At 32.0% G+C, this 19,761-nt stretch overlaps 1 protein-coding gene across 1 annotated transcript; it reads left to right on the top strand.

Moving 5' to 3' along the window:
- The first annotated feature begins 14,159 nt into the window (after positions 1–14,159).
- On the top strand, positions 14,160–16,103 carry cass (apoptosis inhibitor cassowary). Its single transcript, XM_035374159.2, has one exon. The coding sequence runs from the start codon at positions 14,390–14,392 to the stop codon at positions 15,941–15,943; it is 1,554 nt and encodes a 517-aa protein (XP_035230050.1). The 5' UTR covers positions 14,160–14,389; the 3' UTR covers positions 15,944–16,103.
- Positions 16,104–19,761: the final 3,658 nt, after the last annotated feature.

Consider the following 19,761-nt stretch of genomic DNA (forward strand, 5'->3'; position numbering starts at 1 on the left):
CTGTTTTAGTATGCTTTCTCAGAAATCATTTGTTTCATTTTTGTGGGACTTATTGCTGCTTGGTATTAGAGATCCTGTTGAGCAAAATACTAGGAAAGATTTGCAAAGGGCTGTAACTCACTTTCAAGAAACTGTTCAACAAAATTCAGATGGAACAGATAAGTTTGCCATGGTAAAAAAATCTTGCCTTTTTGCCGAATAACCATGAATAAAATAGGTATCTTGTAATAATAAAATCTTGTAATGAATAAAATAAGTATCTTGTCTATTAAGGGATTAGAATCTGCTTGTAACAAATTAGAGAAAACTAGATGTAGAGAAAAATATCAACAAGGTTTTGAAGAATAGATAGAAGAAGGAATGATTGAGAAAGTTCCTCAAGAGGATTTGTCATTGCTTGAACCACACTACCTTTCCCATCGTCCAGTCATTAAAGAAATGTCAGTGACATCTGTTTGAAAATCAGGCCCATCTTCCTCGCCTTTGCCAAGATCCCAAAATATTCATCACTGACTGATTGTTTAGAGACTTTAATCAACTTTATTGAGGCAATTCCTATTATTTTATTCAGATTTTGCCTGTATAAAATTTATGTGTTTTCTGACATAAGAAGAGCATTCATGCAAATTTCTCTGAATGAAAATGATCTAGATTTCTTTTGTACGATCAAAAGGATAATGTCAAGAAACATAAACGAGTTGTTTTCGGTTTGAGCAACAGCCCTTTTTCATTGATGGCAGTCATTCTTCATCATTATCCAAAGAAAGTTACAATATTGTGAAGAAGTGTTAGAAACAGTTTTTATGTAGACTGTTGTGTTATAAGCGTACTGTATGTGTCAGAATTGGGAACATATATAAAGACCAACACAAGCCTCATGAAAGAAGGCCACTTTGATCTAAGAGTTTGGCAGAGCAACATATCCCCTGTTACCCTCTTTCAAATTCTGAAACGCATGTTTTAGGACTGATATGGGAGAAAGACTGGCACATCAAAAGTCGATTCTGAATCGTTGAAAGTGGAAGAATCGGAACGGTTAGCAAGGAAGAAAATTTTGCCCCTCATAAGCCGAATCTTTGACCGAATCTCTTACTCCAGCTCATAAGCCGAATCTCTTACTCCAGCTTTAGTTCCAAGAAACTTGGAACACAAAAGAATCTTGGGATTCAGAAGTTAATGATGACATAAAGAATAAATGTCTTTGATAATTTAAGGGTTTACACTGTTTAAATAATATTAAGATCCCAAGATGGTTAGGCATCGTTGCAGAATCGAACTTGAGCCTCCATGCATTTTGATACCCAGACAGCTTATTCTACTTGTATATGTCTAAGCTATGAATCCTCTGACGTTACTGTAAATGTGCAGCTTATCCAAGCTAAGTCAAGAATAATTCCGGTGAAAAAAATAACGATTCGTCACCTTGAATTGGGCAGCTCCAGCTCCTAATGGAGGGAGATTATTTCATTCCATGAACCACTTTTTGTTTTGTTTGAAAGTTTGAAAATGAAAATGTTGATACTTACTTTTGGACAGACTTTTTGACAGTGTTAACCAGGATTACAAGACAGAAACACTGGTCAGTATTCGTAAATAACTGAACTACTGAGATAAGCAGGCTAATTGCTGTTAAGAATTGGTTAAATGTTCTGGGAAACGAGAATCCTACCCATCTTCTCTTTACAGGTGAACAATACTGAAGTCCGAGTGGTGGTAGGGCCAACCTAGCTAAAGAATTCCAAAGAAGATTATACTAAATTAATAGAGAATGTTAATGAAGAGGAAATTGAAAAGGAGAAATGAAGAACTGTTGTCCCAGCTAGCAATGTAGGATCTCAATCCACTATAGCTCATTTAGCATCCATAATTTTAAAGTTTTCAAAACCAATAAGAGTCTTAGCATGGGTGCTACTCTTTCAGCCGAAACTTAAATATTGATGACATGCTGATCTAAACATGCTGATCCTGCATGTAAAGAAAACATGCTGATCATGCATGTAAAGAAAACATGCTGATCTAACTCAAAGGAAAATCTTAAAGGCTCCGAAAACCATTCTAAGTTCAGTGCAAAGTGAGTGAGTGATCTTATGACGAAGGAGGCAAAAAATCTTTGAAAAACTTTGAAGTTTTTACAGGCCATAATGATATACTTCGATTAAAAGCCAGACTTGCCAACGAAGATGAAACGCCTGAATACTCTGCCAAAATCTTAAAAAGCAACAATAATATTAATACAGGAAATAAATTTTTCTTTATATAATGATAATGTGAAATCCTGAAAATGTTACTGACGAAAATATTGTAAATAATGTAGAAAATTTTGCTGCATATTCTTAAGACACTCGAAATTAGACTGATTATGGTGTAACCACAGCTAAAGTTTAGCAAATTTGTTAAGAAACCTGAAGATGAGGTTAATACTATTTTTTCAGCCAAAATAAGAGGTGAATTAATGAAAATTAAAAAAAAAAGGTTACAATTACTTTTTAAATAAAAGCTCGTGTAAAATCTCATAATACACTGCATCTTTATCCAGCAAGAAAATTATTCAGGCCGGTCTTCCGCAAGGAAGTTGTTTACTTTCGCCAATATTATTTTGTCTATACATCAACGATATGCCAAATATCCCAGATACTACTTTTGCTTGCTATGCGGATGAGACCGCAATCATGTGCAGTTCTATTAGCCCCATCAGAACAAGAGATAAGCTTCAAAAAGCCGTTAATACCCTCACCAAGTGGTTTTACGCTTGGAAGATCAAAACCAATGCAAACAAGTCTCAAGTCATATTTTTTAGATACAACCTCAAAGAAGTAAACAACATAACACTAGATGGTGCCACAGTACCTACAGTTAAAAATATTAAATACTTGGGTGTAATTCTTGACGATAAGGTTACATTCAGGCCGCATATTATGTATACTCGTGAAAAAGCTCACAAAGTTTTTAAGTCTATTTATGCCTTAATAGGGAGACATTCAAAATTACAACTAAGTACTAAGAGAATTCTCTATCTTCAAGCAATAAGACCGATTTTATTGTACGCAGCACCAGCATGGGCCGCTACAGCCAGATCAAATCGTCAGATTTTGCATCGTAAATCGTAAATGGGTGGAACTAAGTTTGTGACGTCACAATATATTCTCCATGGACCTTATAAGAAGAGATAGACTAACCCAGTGGGGGGAGCGCATGTCACCGACATGTCCGCAAGAAAGAATAGGGACGATCTGGTTTACTGTAACACCGAAACCTATGGCGTTTGTATCTCATAACTGTTTTTAATTATTAAATGTGATACGTTGTACAGTGATGAGATTATGAAAGCCACAGTTTTTTCCAAATAGAATTTAATATATCTCATTAAAGTACTTTTTACTGCATTTCGCGCATTTTTTTCACCCCTAATTCTTGTATAAACATCTTTACTTTGGTAAAACGGTAAAAACTGTAGGCACAAAATTTATGAACTTAATTTTGCGTACAAATAACGTAAAATTAAATAAGATTGATAGTACGTGAAGCTCTGAAATGAATAAGGTAAAATTAAACAAGATCTGATAATTTTTTTTTTTTTTTAATTTAATGACCATTTTCAGGCAGTGATTTCCAAAACTATAATAACATTACAAACATTTATTTGATTATACCATCATTAAATTATTAACATTTAAAAGGAATATTTATTTTAGTAATTTATAAAATTCCGAGCATAAAATTTTCTGAGTGTAATGAAGGGGGTGAAAAAAGGTAAAATAAAATCTAGAAGCATTCAGATTTTATATTACGCCCAAAAGGAACCTTTTTTAACGTTTTGTGTCTTTCCTATATTTATTGAATATCATGTTCTTCGCCCGTAAACCACATACATTTGAAAACAGCATATCTTTAGAATTTCCGCACTGGAGATAAAACTGTTATTTTCCGTACAGTGCTCGCTCTGAACTCGTTGAGTTTGTTAATCAACAATTCGTTAAAGTTTTACAAAATATGAAATAGATTAAAACAAATTCGAAATTCAGCCGTCCAGATGCCCATGTTCGAGTGGAGGATTACATTCTTCAAAATTTGATGGCTCTAGATACTGTCATTTTTGTCACAGTGCGAGAAACATACATGTTATCATGCAGATTCTTCATTATTTAATTTCTTTATATATAATGCAGGGCGGTAATATTTGGTAACAACAATTTGTAAGGAGACACGGACATTTATAGTAAAACAGCGCAAAATGCCGCTTCGAAATTAACAGTCTTTCTAGGCTACCGCCCCTTTGAGTTAATAAATTAAATTAACACTAAATAAAAAAATCTTATGCAGAACTAAAAATAATTTAAAAAAATAATCACTATAAAATACAAGCAAAATTAATTATTACGATTAAATGCAATTTTAATATTAGAATTAATGCATAAAAATTATTAAGAAGCCAAAAGTGTTTATCACTATGATGTATTATGAAATATAATTGAAATAAAATTCCTTTATAGAAATTGTGCTATAATATTCATCTATAATTTTAAAACAGCAGCACAATTTACAATTTTAAACAAAACTTTCAAAAATTCGTTTTTAAATATTTTAGTATTTTTTACTTATTTACACCAATAAAAAGCATAAAAACTGCAAGAGAAAATTGCTCGTTTGAAATTTTCTATTAGTTCTGATTTAAAAAATTATTTTCTAAAAGAAGTAGTTACAAATTTCCTTACAGCATAGGAAAAGCTAAAAAAATTTCCAGCCCTGAAAGCATGCAATAGCTTTATAAGTATTTGGAACGCTAATTATGCTTGATAAATATGCTAAATTTTTAAAAATCAATATCTTTCAAAAATAAAAATATGGAGAAATTCTGATTTGTGAAATGAGGCGCTACAACCAGCTTTTTCTTGACAATTATACACGCTGCAATAGGCAACCACTGTTAAATTTCTGCAAATCGTCCCTACTCCTTCGGATGTGATCAAGGTGGCAGACGGGAACGCCTCAGACGAGGGAGAAAACCCATTTGGGTTAGTCTATTTCTTATAAGGTCCATGATATTCTCCTAGACCAACCAAAATGGTTTTTCTCCCTTGTCTGACGCATTACCAGTTGTCACCTTCATCAGAGTCAGAGGAGTAGGGACGACTTGCAGAAATTTAACTGTGGTTGCCTATTGCAGCGTGTATAATTGTCAAGAAAAAGCTGGTTGTAGCGCCTCATTTCACAAATTAGAATTTCTCCATATTTTTATTTTTGAAACTGAGATTGATTTTTAAAAATTTAGCATGTTTAACAAGCATAATTAGCGTTCCAAATAATTATAAAGCTATTGCATGTTTTCAGAGCTGGATATTTTTTAGCTTTTCCTATGCTGTAAGGAAACTTGTAACTACTTCTTTTAGAAAATAATATTTTAAATCTGAACTAATAGAAAATTTCCAACAAGCAATTTTCTCTTGCAATTTTTATGCTTTTATTGGTGTAAATAAGTAAAAAAAAAATAAAATAAAATATTTAAAAACGAATTTTTGAAAGTTTTCTTCAAAATTCTAAATTGTGCTGCTTTTTTAAAATTATAGATGAGTATTATAGCACAATTTCTATAGAGGAATTTTATTTCAATTATATTTCATAAGAATTGTCATAAAAAAGAATCATTTCATAAAAGAAGTCATAAAAAAATGTGTCATAAAAAAAAAGAATCATTTCATAAAAAAAGGATTAAATATACATTTAATTCCAATATTAAAATTGTATTTAACTGTAATAATTAATTTTGCTTGTATTTTATGGTGATTATTTCTTAAATTTATTTTTAATTCTGCATGAGATTTTTTTTTTTTTTTCTTTTTTTACTGTTAATTATTAGCTCGAAGCGGCATTTTGCACTGTTTCACTATGAATGTTCTCGTCTCCTTGCAAATTGTTGTTACCAAATATTATCGCCCTGTATCATATTTAATGAATTAAATAATGAAGAATCTGCATGAATACATGCATATTTCTCGCACTATGACAAAAACGACGGTATTTAGAGACATCAAATTTTGAATAATGTATTCCTCCATCCGAACATGGTCATCTGGACGGCCGAATTTCGAATTTGTTTTAATCTATTTCATATTTTGTAAAACTTTAACGAATTGTTGATTAACAAACTCAACGAGTTCAGAGCGAGTACTGTACGGAAAATAACAGTTTTATCTCCAGTGCGGAAATTCTAAAGATATGCTGTTTTCAAATGTATGTGGTTTACGGGCGAAGAACATGATATTCAATAAATATAGGTAACACACAAAACGTTAAAAAAAAGTTTCCTTTTGGGCGTAATATAAAATCTAAGTGGTTTTAGATTTCCCCCCCCCTTCATTACACTCCGAAAATGTCATGCTCTGAATTTTATAAATTACTAAAATAAAAAATCCACTTTAATTTTAGTAATTTAATGATGATATAATCAAATAAATGCTCGTTTTGTAATGTCATTATAGTTTTTAAAAATCACTTCCTGAAAATGTTCATTAATTTTTTTAAAAAATTACCAGAACTTATTTAATTTTACCTTATTTATTTCAAGGTTATTTATTGAAGCATCAAGGTGCTATCAATCTTGTTTAATTTTATTTTATTTTTACGCGAAATTAAGTTCATAAATTTTGCGCTTATAATTTTTACCGTTTTACCAAAGTAAAATGTTTGTACAAGAATTACTCGTGAAAAAAATGCGCGAAATGCAGTAAAAAGGGCTTTAATGAGATATATTAAATCCTATTTGAAAAAAACTGTGACTTTCATAATCTCCTCACTATAAAACGTATCACATTTAATAATTAAAAACAGTTATGCAAAAACAGTTACAAACGCCATAGATTTCAGTGTTAAAGTATACCACATGGTCCCTACTCTTTCTTGCGGACATGTCGGTGACGCGCGCCCCGCCCACTGGGTTAGTCTATCTCTTATAAGGTCCATGATATTCTCGCATTTACACTCCATGTATTTACTATTTTTACTGAAAATAATGATCAGCTGTTTATTGTTGTAAATTAATATTAAATTCTTTATTTTTAATTTAGATTACTAACAATTAAGCTTTGGTTTTCCTGAAAATGAGCATAATAAACTGCGTATTAAAAAAACTCATAGAATTATTGTCATTTATTAAAACAGTTAATAACAAGTTTCGCATAGTTGTATTCAGACTGCTTCAATAATTTCAGAAAGTTTTAAGCTTTAGAATTAATGCAAATAAGAACAATTTCTTTTAATTTAAATTTTCACTGTAGAACCGTTTAATTCTACTTTTTTCAAAAATGTTTTTATTGCTACAAAAAATTCCTTATATAATATTAAGTAGAAAATATTCATTATAAAGTGAAAAAATTTAAGAAATGAATATATTTAGTGAAAAAGGAAAAAAAAAATTCCCAGCAAACTAACAACATACTTAGCTTCCATTTCATTATTTCTTAGATTCCTAAATAACGTCTTTGCTAAAAATTAGTATTCCATACATCAGTAACTGACAAATATCTAATTTCTCACTGCAAGGAAAATAAGATACGAAAATAAGAAACACAAATATAAAATCAAGTGCAATCACAATAGCAAACATTATGTAGTAAAATAGTAATGCAGAAGTTACTTATCAAGTGCATATTTGATACTCTTGCGACACGGCTTCTGACCTAAACATCTTCAAATTATCGACATATCAAAAAGGAAACAATGAAAAATCAAATTTAAGACACAAAAATCATGATTAAAACAACAATTTACAATTCATACTGTAGTAGAAATTAAAAAATACAAAAATGACGTATTGCACTCGACATATGATATAATACTGTTGTTCTCTACATGTACACAGAAATCTGTTTTCGCATAAAAAAATCAAGAGAATTGCATTAACTCGGTATCCCGCACTACCTCGCTTTATACTTCGTGCTCGAGGCTCAGGAAAAGGAGCTAGTTTGTTGCCAAAAGTGCTGTTTCGCACATGCTTTTCAATGAGGACGGCGGTAGAAAAAAAAAAAAAAAAAAAGAAATTACCAATCAGTTGGAGTAAATGGAGACATTTTTCGAAAACCTTCCGCAGCTGTTAAGTGATAAACTTGATAGCGCATTTTGTAAAGAGCACAAAAAAAAGAAATGGGAAGAGTTAATGGACATTTTAAACGCAAAAAGAAATAGCCTTTCCAAAACTGCAGATATGTGAAGAACGTAAGCATAATTTTACGTATGATCTTTTGCAAAATGGAAATTTTCTAAAAGGTTACATGTTTGTAAACTATTTGTTAATAGCTTTATGGTTAAAATATTTTTTGTCTTAAAAGGTTATGCAACGTCATAAATCGAATCACTGAAATATAGCATCGCGTACGCGTGTTTAATATTCCTATTGAATTTGAATCAAAAAAATTTTTTTTTAATTTTTAGCAACCCATGATTATATCAGTAATTTGATTTATTCAGGAATTATACCTATCACGTAGCTACAAATATACTATGTATCGAAGATACCAATAAGCAGAAAACTTTGGATTGATGCATTAAAAGACGATTTATTAGTGAGTAAAAATATAACAAATTTTTTAACAAAAGTTATAGGAAGGAAAATAAGAAGAATTAAATAACTATAGGTTAAATCAATGAATTGAATTGGCATGAATTGAGGTGATGATGAGTATATAGTCCTGGGGACTTTGACTCAGAATTTAGTAACCCTACGGGGTACGTCTTAGTGGTGAATCTCCACTTTAGTATTAAAGTGGAAAATTTCTAGAGAGGATGCTTGGTTCTGGTCCGGTGGCTCCATCTTTTGGCAAAGCTGCAAGTAGTCGCTGAGAGTAACGTTGGTTGAGTGAAGCAATTTTTGAAGCAATTATCGAAGAGGCATATTTTGGATGAGGATGAAAGTTGATGGTACATTATACTGGAAAACACAGTGATAAAAACATTTGTAGGATGCTAAAAGTAGTAAAACAAAAATATATACAAGTCTCTAATTATTTGAATTCGTGAGAGGACGAAAGCCAATCAGAAGTTTATTCGTTGGTCACATGATCACTCTTGGAATTGGACTTAGACAATTTCATAAAATACAATTTGAAGGATAAATATAAAAACTAGATTAATAAATTCTTGATTTAAATACGTGATTAAATAGATGAGTAATTTTTTGAAGATAAGGAAAATTTTGGTGCATAACAAGTCCATATGCCTGCTTGATCAGGCGGAAAGTCTATTCCTGCTTGCCCAGGATTAATGAATATATACACAATATACATGATGAATTATGAAGTTAGATGAAGTTAATTCCAGTTATTATTGTGGAAAATGGAGCGAGGTCTTTTGAAGGTTTGATTAATTTTGCTGTCATAGTTTCCAAGTTTCCTAATGACTTGGTTGACGTGGTGATCACATTTATGGTGGAAATTTTTTGAAGTTTTAAGGATTTCTTCGTTAAGTAGATAAATTTTAATACTTCTTCGGATGACTGAATTTCTCACGTACCAGGGGGAATTCGAAATTATTCTTAGATGGATGTTTTCTTGTTTCTGAAGGAGCAGTCGATTGGTTTCGCAGTGGCTGCCCAGGCTGGTGCTGCATAGAGGATAATTGGACGGATAAAACATATCATCTTGCATATACAAACATACACACATACAAACACACATACAAACATACAATGGTGGCCAAAATTGTGGACACTTTTGGAAATTTTTATGTTTTTGAACTTTGTATGCTTATAGAAAACGATACGTTTCACAAAATGCAAACTTGTATATATCATTTTAAAGAGAATTTATTACTGAATTCAATACAAGACACAAAATTCAATTATTTGCAATACAAAAAAGTTAAACGAGAATAGTTAGCGATATACATTAGATAGTGATGATTGCAGTGAGTTATCAGTACTTAGTAGGGTACCCTTTATTTTTGATTACAGCTTCACATCGAAGTTTCATTGAGCTGACAAGAGTTTTAAGCTCCTCTTCCGTTATTACATGATGCCAGGAAACAATTATAGCCTCAATTAGTTCCCTTTTATTTGATAGGCGCTTCATTCGGACAAGAGTTTTCAAACGGTGCCACAAATTTTCGATAGGATTGAGGTCAGGACTGTTTCCTGGCCACCAGGGGCGTAGCTAGAGTTTCCAGCGCCCGGGGAAAATTGAAGAATTTGCGCTCCTTTCTGTGTGCCAAGAATATAAAACGTTTCATTAAAAAATTTCGTAACATGAATTTGGCGCCCCTTGGACGCTGCGACCGGGGACAGATGTCCCCCTTTGCCCCACCCTAGCTACGCCACTGCTGGCCATGACAACAATTTAATGCTTTTTGTACGAAACCACTCTTTCGATATTTTGGCCGTGTGCCAAGGAACAGAATCCTGCTGAAAAATAAACGAAGCATTGTTGGGAAAGAGATCTCTGATGGAAGGTAGAAGTTTTGGTTCTAGAATAGTGTTCTGTCATCAATAGATGTGGTGCACCTTTTTCGGCCTTTTCCTTCTTAGTTTTTTTATTCAATTTGTCTCCTGATATCGTAAACAAACCTTTCGGACTCCAGATGTAGTCACTGAACCACCCACCTGTCTTGCAATTTCAGCATAGGAAAGACCACTTTTTCATAATACAATAATATTGCATCTCTTTCTAGATGTCCAATCTACTCTTTTATTTGATGTCATTGCTTCTTGACTAAATATTAACATTTTTTACAAAAATTCCTACTTGTAATTGCAGTGTATAAGAAACAGGTCCTCCTTCTACAGAACAAAGCAAAATAATGAATTGTTTCAAGTGTAAACATGATGTTAGCTTCTACTGGTAGTTACTAACATTTGATTCGTTCTCAGAACAAGAACAGTGATTGGCCAGGAAAGCTAGACATTACAAACCACTTCATAACTGTGTTTTTTTATTTATATTAAAGTACATATAACTTTTTTTTTGTATTGCAAATAATTGAATTTTGTTTTTTGTATTGAATTCAGTAATAAATTCTCTTTAAAATGATATATACAAGTTTGCATTTTGCGAAACGTAACATTTTCTATAAGCATACAAAGTTCAAAAATATAAAATTTCCAAAAGTGTATACAATTTTGGCCACCACTGTATATATATTATATAAAACGGAAAGAAAAATTGCATAACAGCTGCATATTAAGAGAATGGAGATATTTTTCTGTTTATATAAATGAACTCTAGCATTCTTCCGTGTCACTGCAATTATAGATACGTGGGTACCATCTTACAGCGCCGATGACACCAGAAAATCCAAACTTTCGATTGAATCATAATTTTATCTTATTTTGTTGAAAACTATGTAAATTTATCAATATGGTGAAAATACCAGATCAAATAGCATATGTAACCTCTCAAATGCACCAACTTGACATTTAATTCTCAGTCCAATATATCTGTCATTACCAATATATCTCTGATGACTTCCAGATGCAAAAACGTTTAAGGCAAACAAAACTTGTTTTAAATAAATAAATAACTATACATATATATATATATAATTTAACAATTTACATTCAAGTTACTTAAAAACATCTTTCGAAATAGAACTTACTAAGTATGGATTTACTCTTTTCAGATAATTCTACTATATTTAATCTTAGGAGATAATATAATCAATATTATTTAGTAAATAAATTATTATATATATATAAACTGTATTATAAATATATCAACGTATGCAGTGAAAGGAAATTGCAGTACATAGTTCTATTTATACCCTTTTTAAATCGATCTCACCAGCGACCATGAGGTGAAATCACTGAACATTGGTAGTTCGGTCCAAGGTCCGAATACCGCGAACGGGTTGGCTGCATTACCAACATATCTCTGATAACCAATATATCAATATACCTATCATTACCATTACATCATATAACCAATATATCTGTCATTACTAACATATTTCTGGTAACTTCCAAAAGCATAAAAATAAAAATTTCATACAAAACCTGTTTTAAATAAATAACTATGTACATATATAACTATATTATAAATATATTAACTAATGCAATGAAAGAAATTGCAGTACATGTTCCTAATTATACCCTTTTTAAATCGATCCCACTAGCGGCCGAGCGGTAAAATCTCTGAACACTGATAGTTCGTTCCGAGTTTCGAATCCCGCGATCGGGCTTACTGCAGGGGCGTCATTACCAATACATCTGTCATTACCAACATATTTCTCGTAAATTCCAAAGGCATAAAAATTTAAGACATACAAAACCTGTTTTAAATAAATAAATAGCTATATGTGTATATAAATGTACTATAAATATATTAACATATGCAGTGAAATGAAATTGCAGTACATATTCCTATTTATGCCCTTTTTAAATCGATCCCACTAGTTGGCCGAGCGCTAAAATCTCTGAACACTGGTAATGCGGTCCGAGGTTCGAAACCCGCGAACGGGCTGGCTGCATGGGCGTCATTACCAATGTATCTGTCATTACCAACATATCATTGGTAACTTCCAGAAGCACAGAAATTTAAGACACGCAAAGTCTGTTTTAAATAAATAAATATATATATATATAACTGTATTATAAATATATTAACAGATGCAGTGAAAGAAATTGCAGTACAGATTCCTATTTATATCCTTTTTAAATTGATCCCATGAGCTGCCGAGCGGTAAAATCCCTGAACACTGGAAGTTCAGTCCAAGGTTGGAATCCCGAGAACGGGCTGGCTGCATGGGCGTTTTCGGGGTTTTCCCCATGTGTTACGTGTATACGAGCTAGTTCCCCTTAGAAAGTCCTCCCCGAAGGCAATCCTCACTTAGGCAGATGGCCCTCGAGGCTTTGCGGTAATTACATAAAACCAAAACCAAGCACTTTAAGATATAAATAAAAATACACAAAACTGATGTGATATCTAAAGGCAGACCACATTAAAAAATCTGATAACTAATTATAAATCTTGCATTATAATATTTACAAGAATTTAACCGAAAATTATACAGGAATTTAACTTGTTTTATACAGGAGATTCTAGAAACTATTGGAAATTGACATTCATATCGGTACAGTTAAAACTACTTAAATAATTTTTTTTAACTCAAAGAATGATATGAATAAAAATACACAAAACTGATGTAATATCTAAAGGCAGACCACATTAAAAAATCTGATAACTAATTATAAATCTTGCATTATAATATTTACAAGAATTTAACCGAAAATTATACAGGAATTTAACTTGTTTTATACAGGAGATTCTAGAAACTATTGGAAATTGACATTCATATCGGCACAGTTAAAACTACTTAAATAATTTTTTTTAACTCAAAGAATTTAATGTAAATGTTGGATTTAGGATGTGAATAATTTGAATTATATACCGTATATTTTTAATGCACATGTCAATGTATTACATTTTTATACACTACAAATTAATATGAATGGAAAGGGATACATTATATATTAAAACATAAAATTTATAAATTACTCATCAAAACATGAAATTAAGTACATTGATAAATACATTAGTTTAAAAATTACAATTTTAAATTAAAAATATGCACTCCTTCTTTATATGTGAAATAGGAAAACACCAAATATATTATTTTCACTAAAATTTAATTAAGGAATTGCTACTGTAGAATAAATAAATAATGTAGAATCGTCAGCATCAAATGCGTTCTTTCTATCGCGAAATATTCGAGCTTTTCACAAATCTTAACAACCTTGACCTGTACGTTTGATTCTGAATATTTCATTTGAATACGAAAATTCTGTCATTTTACAGAATGATAATTGACGCTGCATTATATGATCATTATTTTTGCGATTTCCTGTGTTTCATTTAAATGAGATCTTAAGGGTTATAAAAAGATGCAAAAAATTTTGCTTTGTTAACTTTGTTATTTCGACTGAAAACTTTGAAGATTTAGAATTACAGGAAAAAGTGTTGAACTAAACGGAGAGAAAAAATGTTCGTTCATCTTTACATGACGGCAAAAAACTGGAAAGTTGTTCTATCTGGATTGCTAAGATAATGTAGTTTTAATCAACAGCGCTGAAAGGCAAAAGATAACACACCGAACCTAAATTGTAACTCTGAGAAACTCTCAGACTGTAATCCTTTTAGCGTTGCAGCTAGATTCTGGCGAGAATTTGATACTGATACTTCGACTTCTTTCATTCACTGTAACTGTAATAAAGATATAATGCGGCTATAGAAATTTTTAAAATTTCAAGTCGGTTTTATTCAACTTTGTGATTTAATCGAAACGTTAACTTGTGTTCATATGTGTGATATCGATAATTATTAACTTCGTGATATTTTCTGTGTTTAAACTTCGTAGATATATATCATTATAAATCAGTGATTGCAAACTTTGTGTGGCTTCTCGTATCATCATGGATAAAGTTGACAAATTGTATCAAAATTACGATATTCTTGCCGATCCGAAAAATAAACCGTCTGAACATGAAGCAGAATATTTAGAAATCATACAGTCTGTGAAAGGTGAAACGAATGAAAAGATGTTGGCTTGCCAGTTTATTCCTCGCTTTTTGAAAGATTTTCCACACTTACTTGAAACAGCTCTAGATGCTCAATTGGACTTAGTCGAAGATGAGGATATATCAATACGCAAACATGCTGTAAAATATTTGCCAAGTTTCTGTAAAGATTCAAAAGAGTTTGTTGCTAAAATATCTGACGTTCTAACTCAGATGCTGCAGTCTGAAGATTCAGCAGAATTAGCAACTATACAAACGGCACTTATGACTATTATGAAACTTGCTGTAAAAGAAACACTTCAAGGCATTTTTATTCAGATCTCTCAGACAGATGAAGAGGTTATTCGCAAGCGTGCTATCCAATTTCTGTGTACGAAATTCAAGTTTCTTCCACCAGATCTTGCTACGAAAGAAGTTGAAGAATTTGTTCTAGAATCCTGCAAAAAAGTATTTCCAGCGGTAAGTGGTGAAGATTTTTTGAGTCTTATGCCTCTGTTATCAAATCTGAAAATTGCTAAAACCATATCCATTCAACAAGCTCTAGTAAACATAATTGCTGACCAAGCAGAATTTGATGCTGAATTTCAAGCTTCCCCAGAAAATGTAGAAGGTTTCTTACAATGTGTACGTCTTGCTGTTCCATATTTTACACCTTTTGTTAGCTCTACACAATTTGTTAGTTACATTTGCTTGTTTGTAATGCCAAAATTGGATGAAATTAAGCTTTTGGAAAATGGATCAGAATTAAGTTTGGAAGTAATCAAGACTTTAGCTGAAATATCGCCATTTACCACACAGAATGAGCATACAAATGAATGCACTGAGGTTATATACCGAATTTTGTTGGATTATATCCCGTTACCACCTCCAACCGATGCTGAAAATGGTTCAAAAATTGAAGAACCAAATTTGCAGTTCACTCATATTGAGTGTTTAATGTTTACCTTCACACAACTTCTAAAACATAATGCAGAATTTTTATCAGCTTCAGAAAATTCTTCGCGTCTTAAGGATCTGAAAGCACGACTTCAGTTTTTGGCTAGAGGTGTCCAAAATGGTATAAAAACTTTTAAAGAATCTCTTGTTAGTAACAAGACAAAAGAAACAAAAGTTGATGAAACAAAATTAAAGGCTATTGCATTACGTACCATGAACAATATAAATTCACTCATCAAAGATTTATTTCGTAGCCCTCCTACTTTTAAAACTATAATCACACTTTCTTGGAAACCTGTGACTGCTGTTTCTTCAAAGGTACCTATAACTGCTGGCGTCAAACGTGAATCAGATGCAAATAATGAAGACAAGAAACAAGCTAAAAGAGATGCAAAAGCCGGTAGAGAACTGTATATACCTCCTAGTGGGAAATATAGTACAAATGTGAATGCTTTTTCTCGTACTCGAGGCTCCAGTTATTACCCAAGAGGAAGAGGGCGTAGATTCTATTAGACACAAAGATTACATCGCGCAAAAACTTAACCTGACATCTTTTCCTCGGTACTGACTTTAAATTATATTTGGAATATACGTTTTCTATTGGTCTTCTGCGTTTCAATTCATATCACCACTTGATGTCATAGAATAATAAAAATGGTAATATTTGACAGTGCATGTTTTGAAGTTTTTAGCTTGATAGACTTTATGTATTTGTGTACATTTAGATAAAATCAATTTATCCAAACACAAGCACTTTATTAATATATTTTCAAAAGTTTTAATCTTTGATAAATTGAAATTTTGAAAAAAAAAGTTTAATGCACTAAGAAATTGGAAGTAATTTATATTTTGAAAAATATTAGTTTGACATGAATTTTGGTATGACTTTGAGCCTTAGTGGAACTAATAATATTTTTTATTCATAATTTCTGAAGTTGTAGTATTGTATTTAAAAAATGTGGTTAATGCAATATTTAAACTAAAATTTTAGCCAGCTCAAAATCTCTTCTCTTAAAATTTGTGAGATGTAATTAATTGTACTTGTATTTTACATTTTTTAACAGGTAATTTATTTGATGGCAATAAAATTTCATGAACAATTTGCTTAATGACTTGTGAATATTAAAAATATATGGTAAAGAAACTCGTCTTTGTGGCAGTGTTATTGTATGTGTATAATTTAGTTTTTTTTCTTCAAATAGAACTCAACTATTGCATGTCTTGATTCATGTAGTATAGATTTTTCTGGCCGTATCTTATGACGCTTAAGATAATACAGCTTAAAAGTAGAAAAAATGTTGGTACATCTATTTTTACATGCTTAAAGGAATCGACTAATATCTGCATATTGGGAAAAACAGGTATCATAATTGGGTAAAGTGCAGAATCGCCCACTTATATGGCACGTGTTATTGATGTATACATGGACAAAGTCAATGGGGTGCACAATGCCCTTAAGTGAAAATAGGTCGATGTGTACATGGATACCAAGTTTGTGCAGTCTTTAACTTGCTATTTTCAAGTTGGCGATTTTGAGAAACGTACGAAGCAGTGGGTGATTCTACACTTCAATTTATTTGTGTTTGACAGAAATATATGTTTTCATTTTTTATTAGAACAACTTTTGCAACAGTTAAAGCTTTTATATTATATACCAGGGTTGGCCAAACTTCATGTCAGTAAGAGCCGCACATTTGAATTCAGGAATGTTCGAGAGCCGCATTTAGATTTTTTTAAAAGCCACAAGTTCATATTTACATCATTATAGAAGTAGTGGAGGAGGTTTTAAATAGAAAGAAATCCCTGATAACTTTGTAAAAAGAGTCTAAACTAATTAATTACTTCTTTTTGGACACTGGTTTTAGTTTATCATATTTTATATGCAAAAGCCATACAAATTGACTGCGAGAGCCATACTTTGGCCACCCCTGTTATATACCCTACTCTTAATGCATGTTTTTTTTGTTTACTTGTATATGGGGAAACAATACAAAACTTATCTTGATCAGCTGAAATTTTACAGTAATCATTGCTTTTATAACAGCTATTGCAAGATCATCAAGCTACCCAGGATTTTGGTCAAAAATAATAATATCCATTTGAAGGTAATGTTTTTAATTTTGGCATGCAATTAATTTTAGCTGTCCATATATTACAATTTATATTTTAATGTAACACATGCTCATTTTGTCGGCATAATTTTATGTACAAATATGAGTAAATATTGGACTTGAATGTGTTTTAGCCCACTTTTTTTTTATAGGTGCTAAAAGTGCCAAATATGGTTTCACACAATCCTTATGGCCATTTTATAATCTAATTATTTTATTGGCTAACTGAGGTGAGCAGTTTATTTAAAATTAACTGTTAATTTGAATGATTAAATGAAGCTCATTAGATTTTTCTCATGTGGTGGTTGTTTTTTGGAAGAGAGGTTTTTTTTTCTTGTGTATTTTTGCCATTTCTTTTTCATATATTTCATTAAATACCCAGGCACTGTGGATTTATTTGTAATGCTCAAAGAGATGATTGAATGTATATCTATTTAAATTACCGTAATTTCGCACGTATAGTCCGTAGACACGATTTTATATAAAAAAAAATTTAAAAATTGTCAGATAGTCCGCGGACTATACGTCCGAAATTACGTTTTTTTAATACGGCAATATTCCCATGCTTTTTAAACACATCTTTTGTTTGCGCAAATTTCTCACCGCTTTCTTGTCCACTTCAAAATAACGGAGTAAAATCCTAGTATACGGTGCAGCCTTGGCGCGACTTTGAAAATTATCGCCAACACCAAAAATGATCCAAAGAACGTCTATATATATACTATACACGCATAGTATATATACTATATACATAGTATATACTATGTTTAACTATATATTTTCTTTGAATGACCCGTTAACTACTCATCGTATATGTCCCGTTTTTACTGCTCATCATAAAGTCGCCAAAAGTAGTCAAATCCCGTGTGCACCGGATACTAGGATTAAACCAATAACGGCCCGCTTCTCTATTTCCATCTTTTTCAGTTTTCTCAACTACCTCTCAGCAGTAAATCTCCGGCGATGTTTCATCAACGTTAGCGAAGATGAAAGACAAAATACGAAAACAAAATACTGTGCAACGTGCTATCCTCGTGATAAGTGGTAATGAAATGTGACCTTCGACCCCACTCACTCGGTGTTGCCAAACCACGCTATAAGTAAACGAATCACGCTTTTTTTTTCGTACTCCAGGTACTTGCTACTATGGCTCCTAAAAACCGAGCAGACGCATCAACTACTTTTCCCCCTCCCGGCAGTTGTGCTAAAGCAATGCGAAGGATACTTGGAATCTCGCGCTTTTTTTATATTTGATCATCGGCAGTTCACGACAGCGTGTTTTTTAAATTTCAACAATTTTAACCGTGAACAACCAGCGTATTATCCGCACAGGTGGATAGTCCGCAGCTTCAAAAATTCGCATTTTAAACACAGATAGTCCGCGGACTATACGCGCGAAATTACGGTACTTTATTGGAAGTGCAGGGGAAACTTGTCATGATTGAATGGTATACAAAAGTTAATTTGATTACTTCCTTATTTTGTTTGTCCTAAGTATGGTAGTAATATGCATTTGTGTCGGCAAAAGGAAACTATGAATAGCAATGTAAGAAGCAAATGCATATGTTTGTAGGAGTATAAGGAAAGTTTCCTGGTTTAGCCAGAGCCATTTGAGTATATGTAATGTGTTGTGAATTACGAGGTGTTGGTTTTTTAAAATGGGAAATGAAGCTATGATGCAAGATGTGAAATTGCATGAACATGCTGTTGTTGATTGGCATATACTTTGTAGAGAAGTGTGGATACTTACATACTATGACGATTACCTAGATATCTCGCCAAAATTGGCAACCCTTGTAGGTTATACAAGTTAGCCCTAATATAGGTTATAGTGGTGGAAAAAGTGACAGCATGGGACAAGCCATCATCATTTGGATACCTATTTGGCGGAAAAACCAGGAAACGCCTTTCAATGCTATTTCGAAAGCTATTTCCTGCCACTTTCCTCACCATTAACTTCAATGTTTCCTTTTAACCAGTTTTAGGTAAATTAATTTTTTTAACTCGTATTTAGTATATAGTTTATATATACAGTCAAAAGTCTTTAATCCGGACTCGTCGGGACTTCGGCGATTCCGGATTATCGATTTTTCCGGATTATAGATCATCAGTTTAAATCTGGTAAGATGGCATGCAGAAATTATAAAACTAAAAATATGAAACCGTAATTTATAAAATAATGAGCAATTATGATCTAAAGGGTATCCAAATTTACCAAAA

The sequence above is a fragment of the Stegodyphus dumicola genome, chromosome 9 (assembly GCF_044657685.1).
Source record: "Stegodyphus dumicola isolate Sdum_Otavi_A_Nest chromosome 9, ASM4465768v1".
In the NCBI taxonomy this organism is placed as follows: Eukaryota; Metazoa; Arthropoda; class Arachnida; order Araneae; family Eresidae; genus Stegodyphus; species Stegodyphus dumicola.

Bases quoted from the DNA above. Each gene is read 5' to 3' on its own strand.
- cass (XM_035374159.2), top strand. From the start codon at position 14,390: ATGGATAAAGTTGACAAATTGTATCAAAATTACGATATTCTTGCCGAT.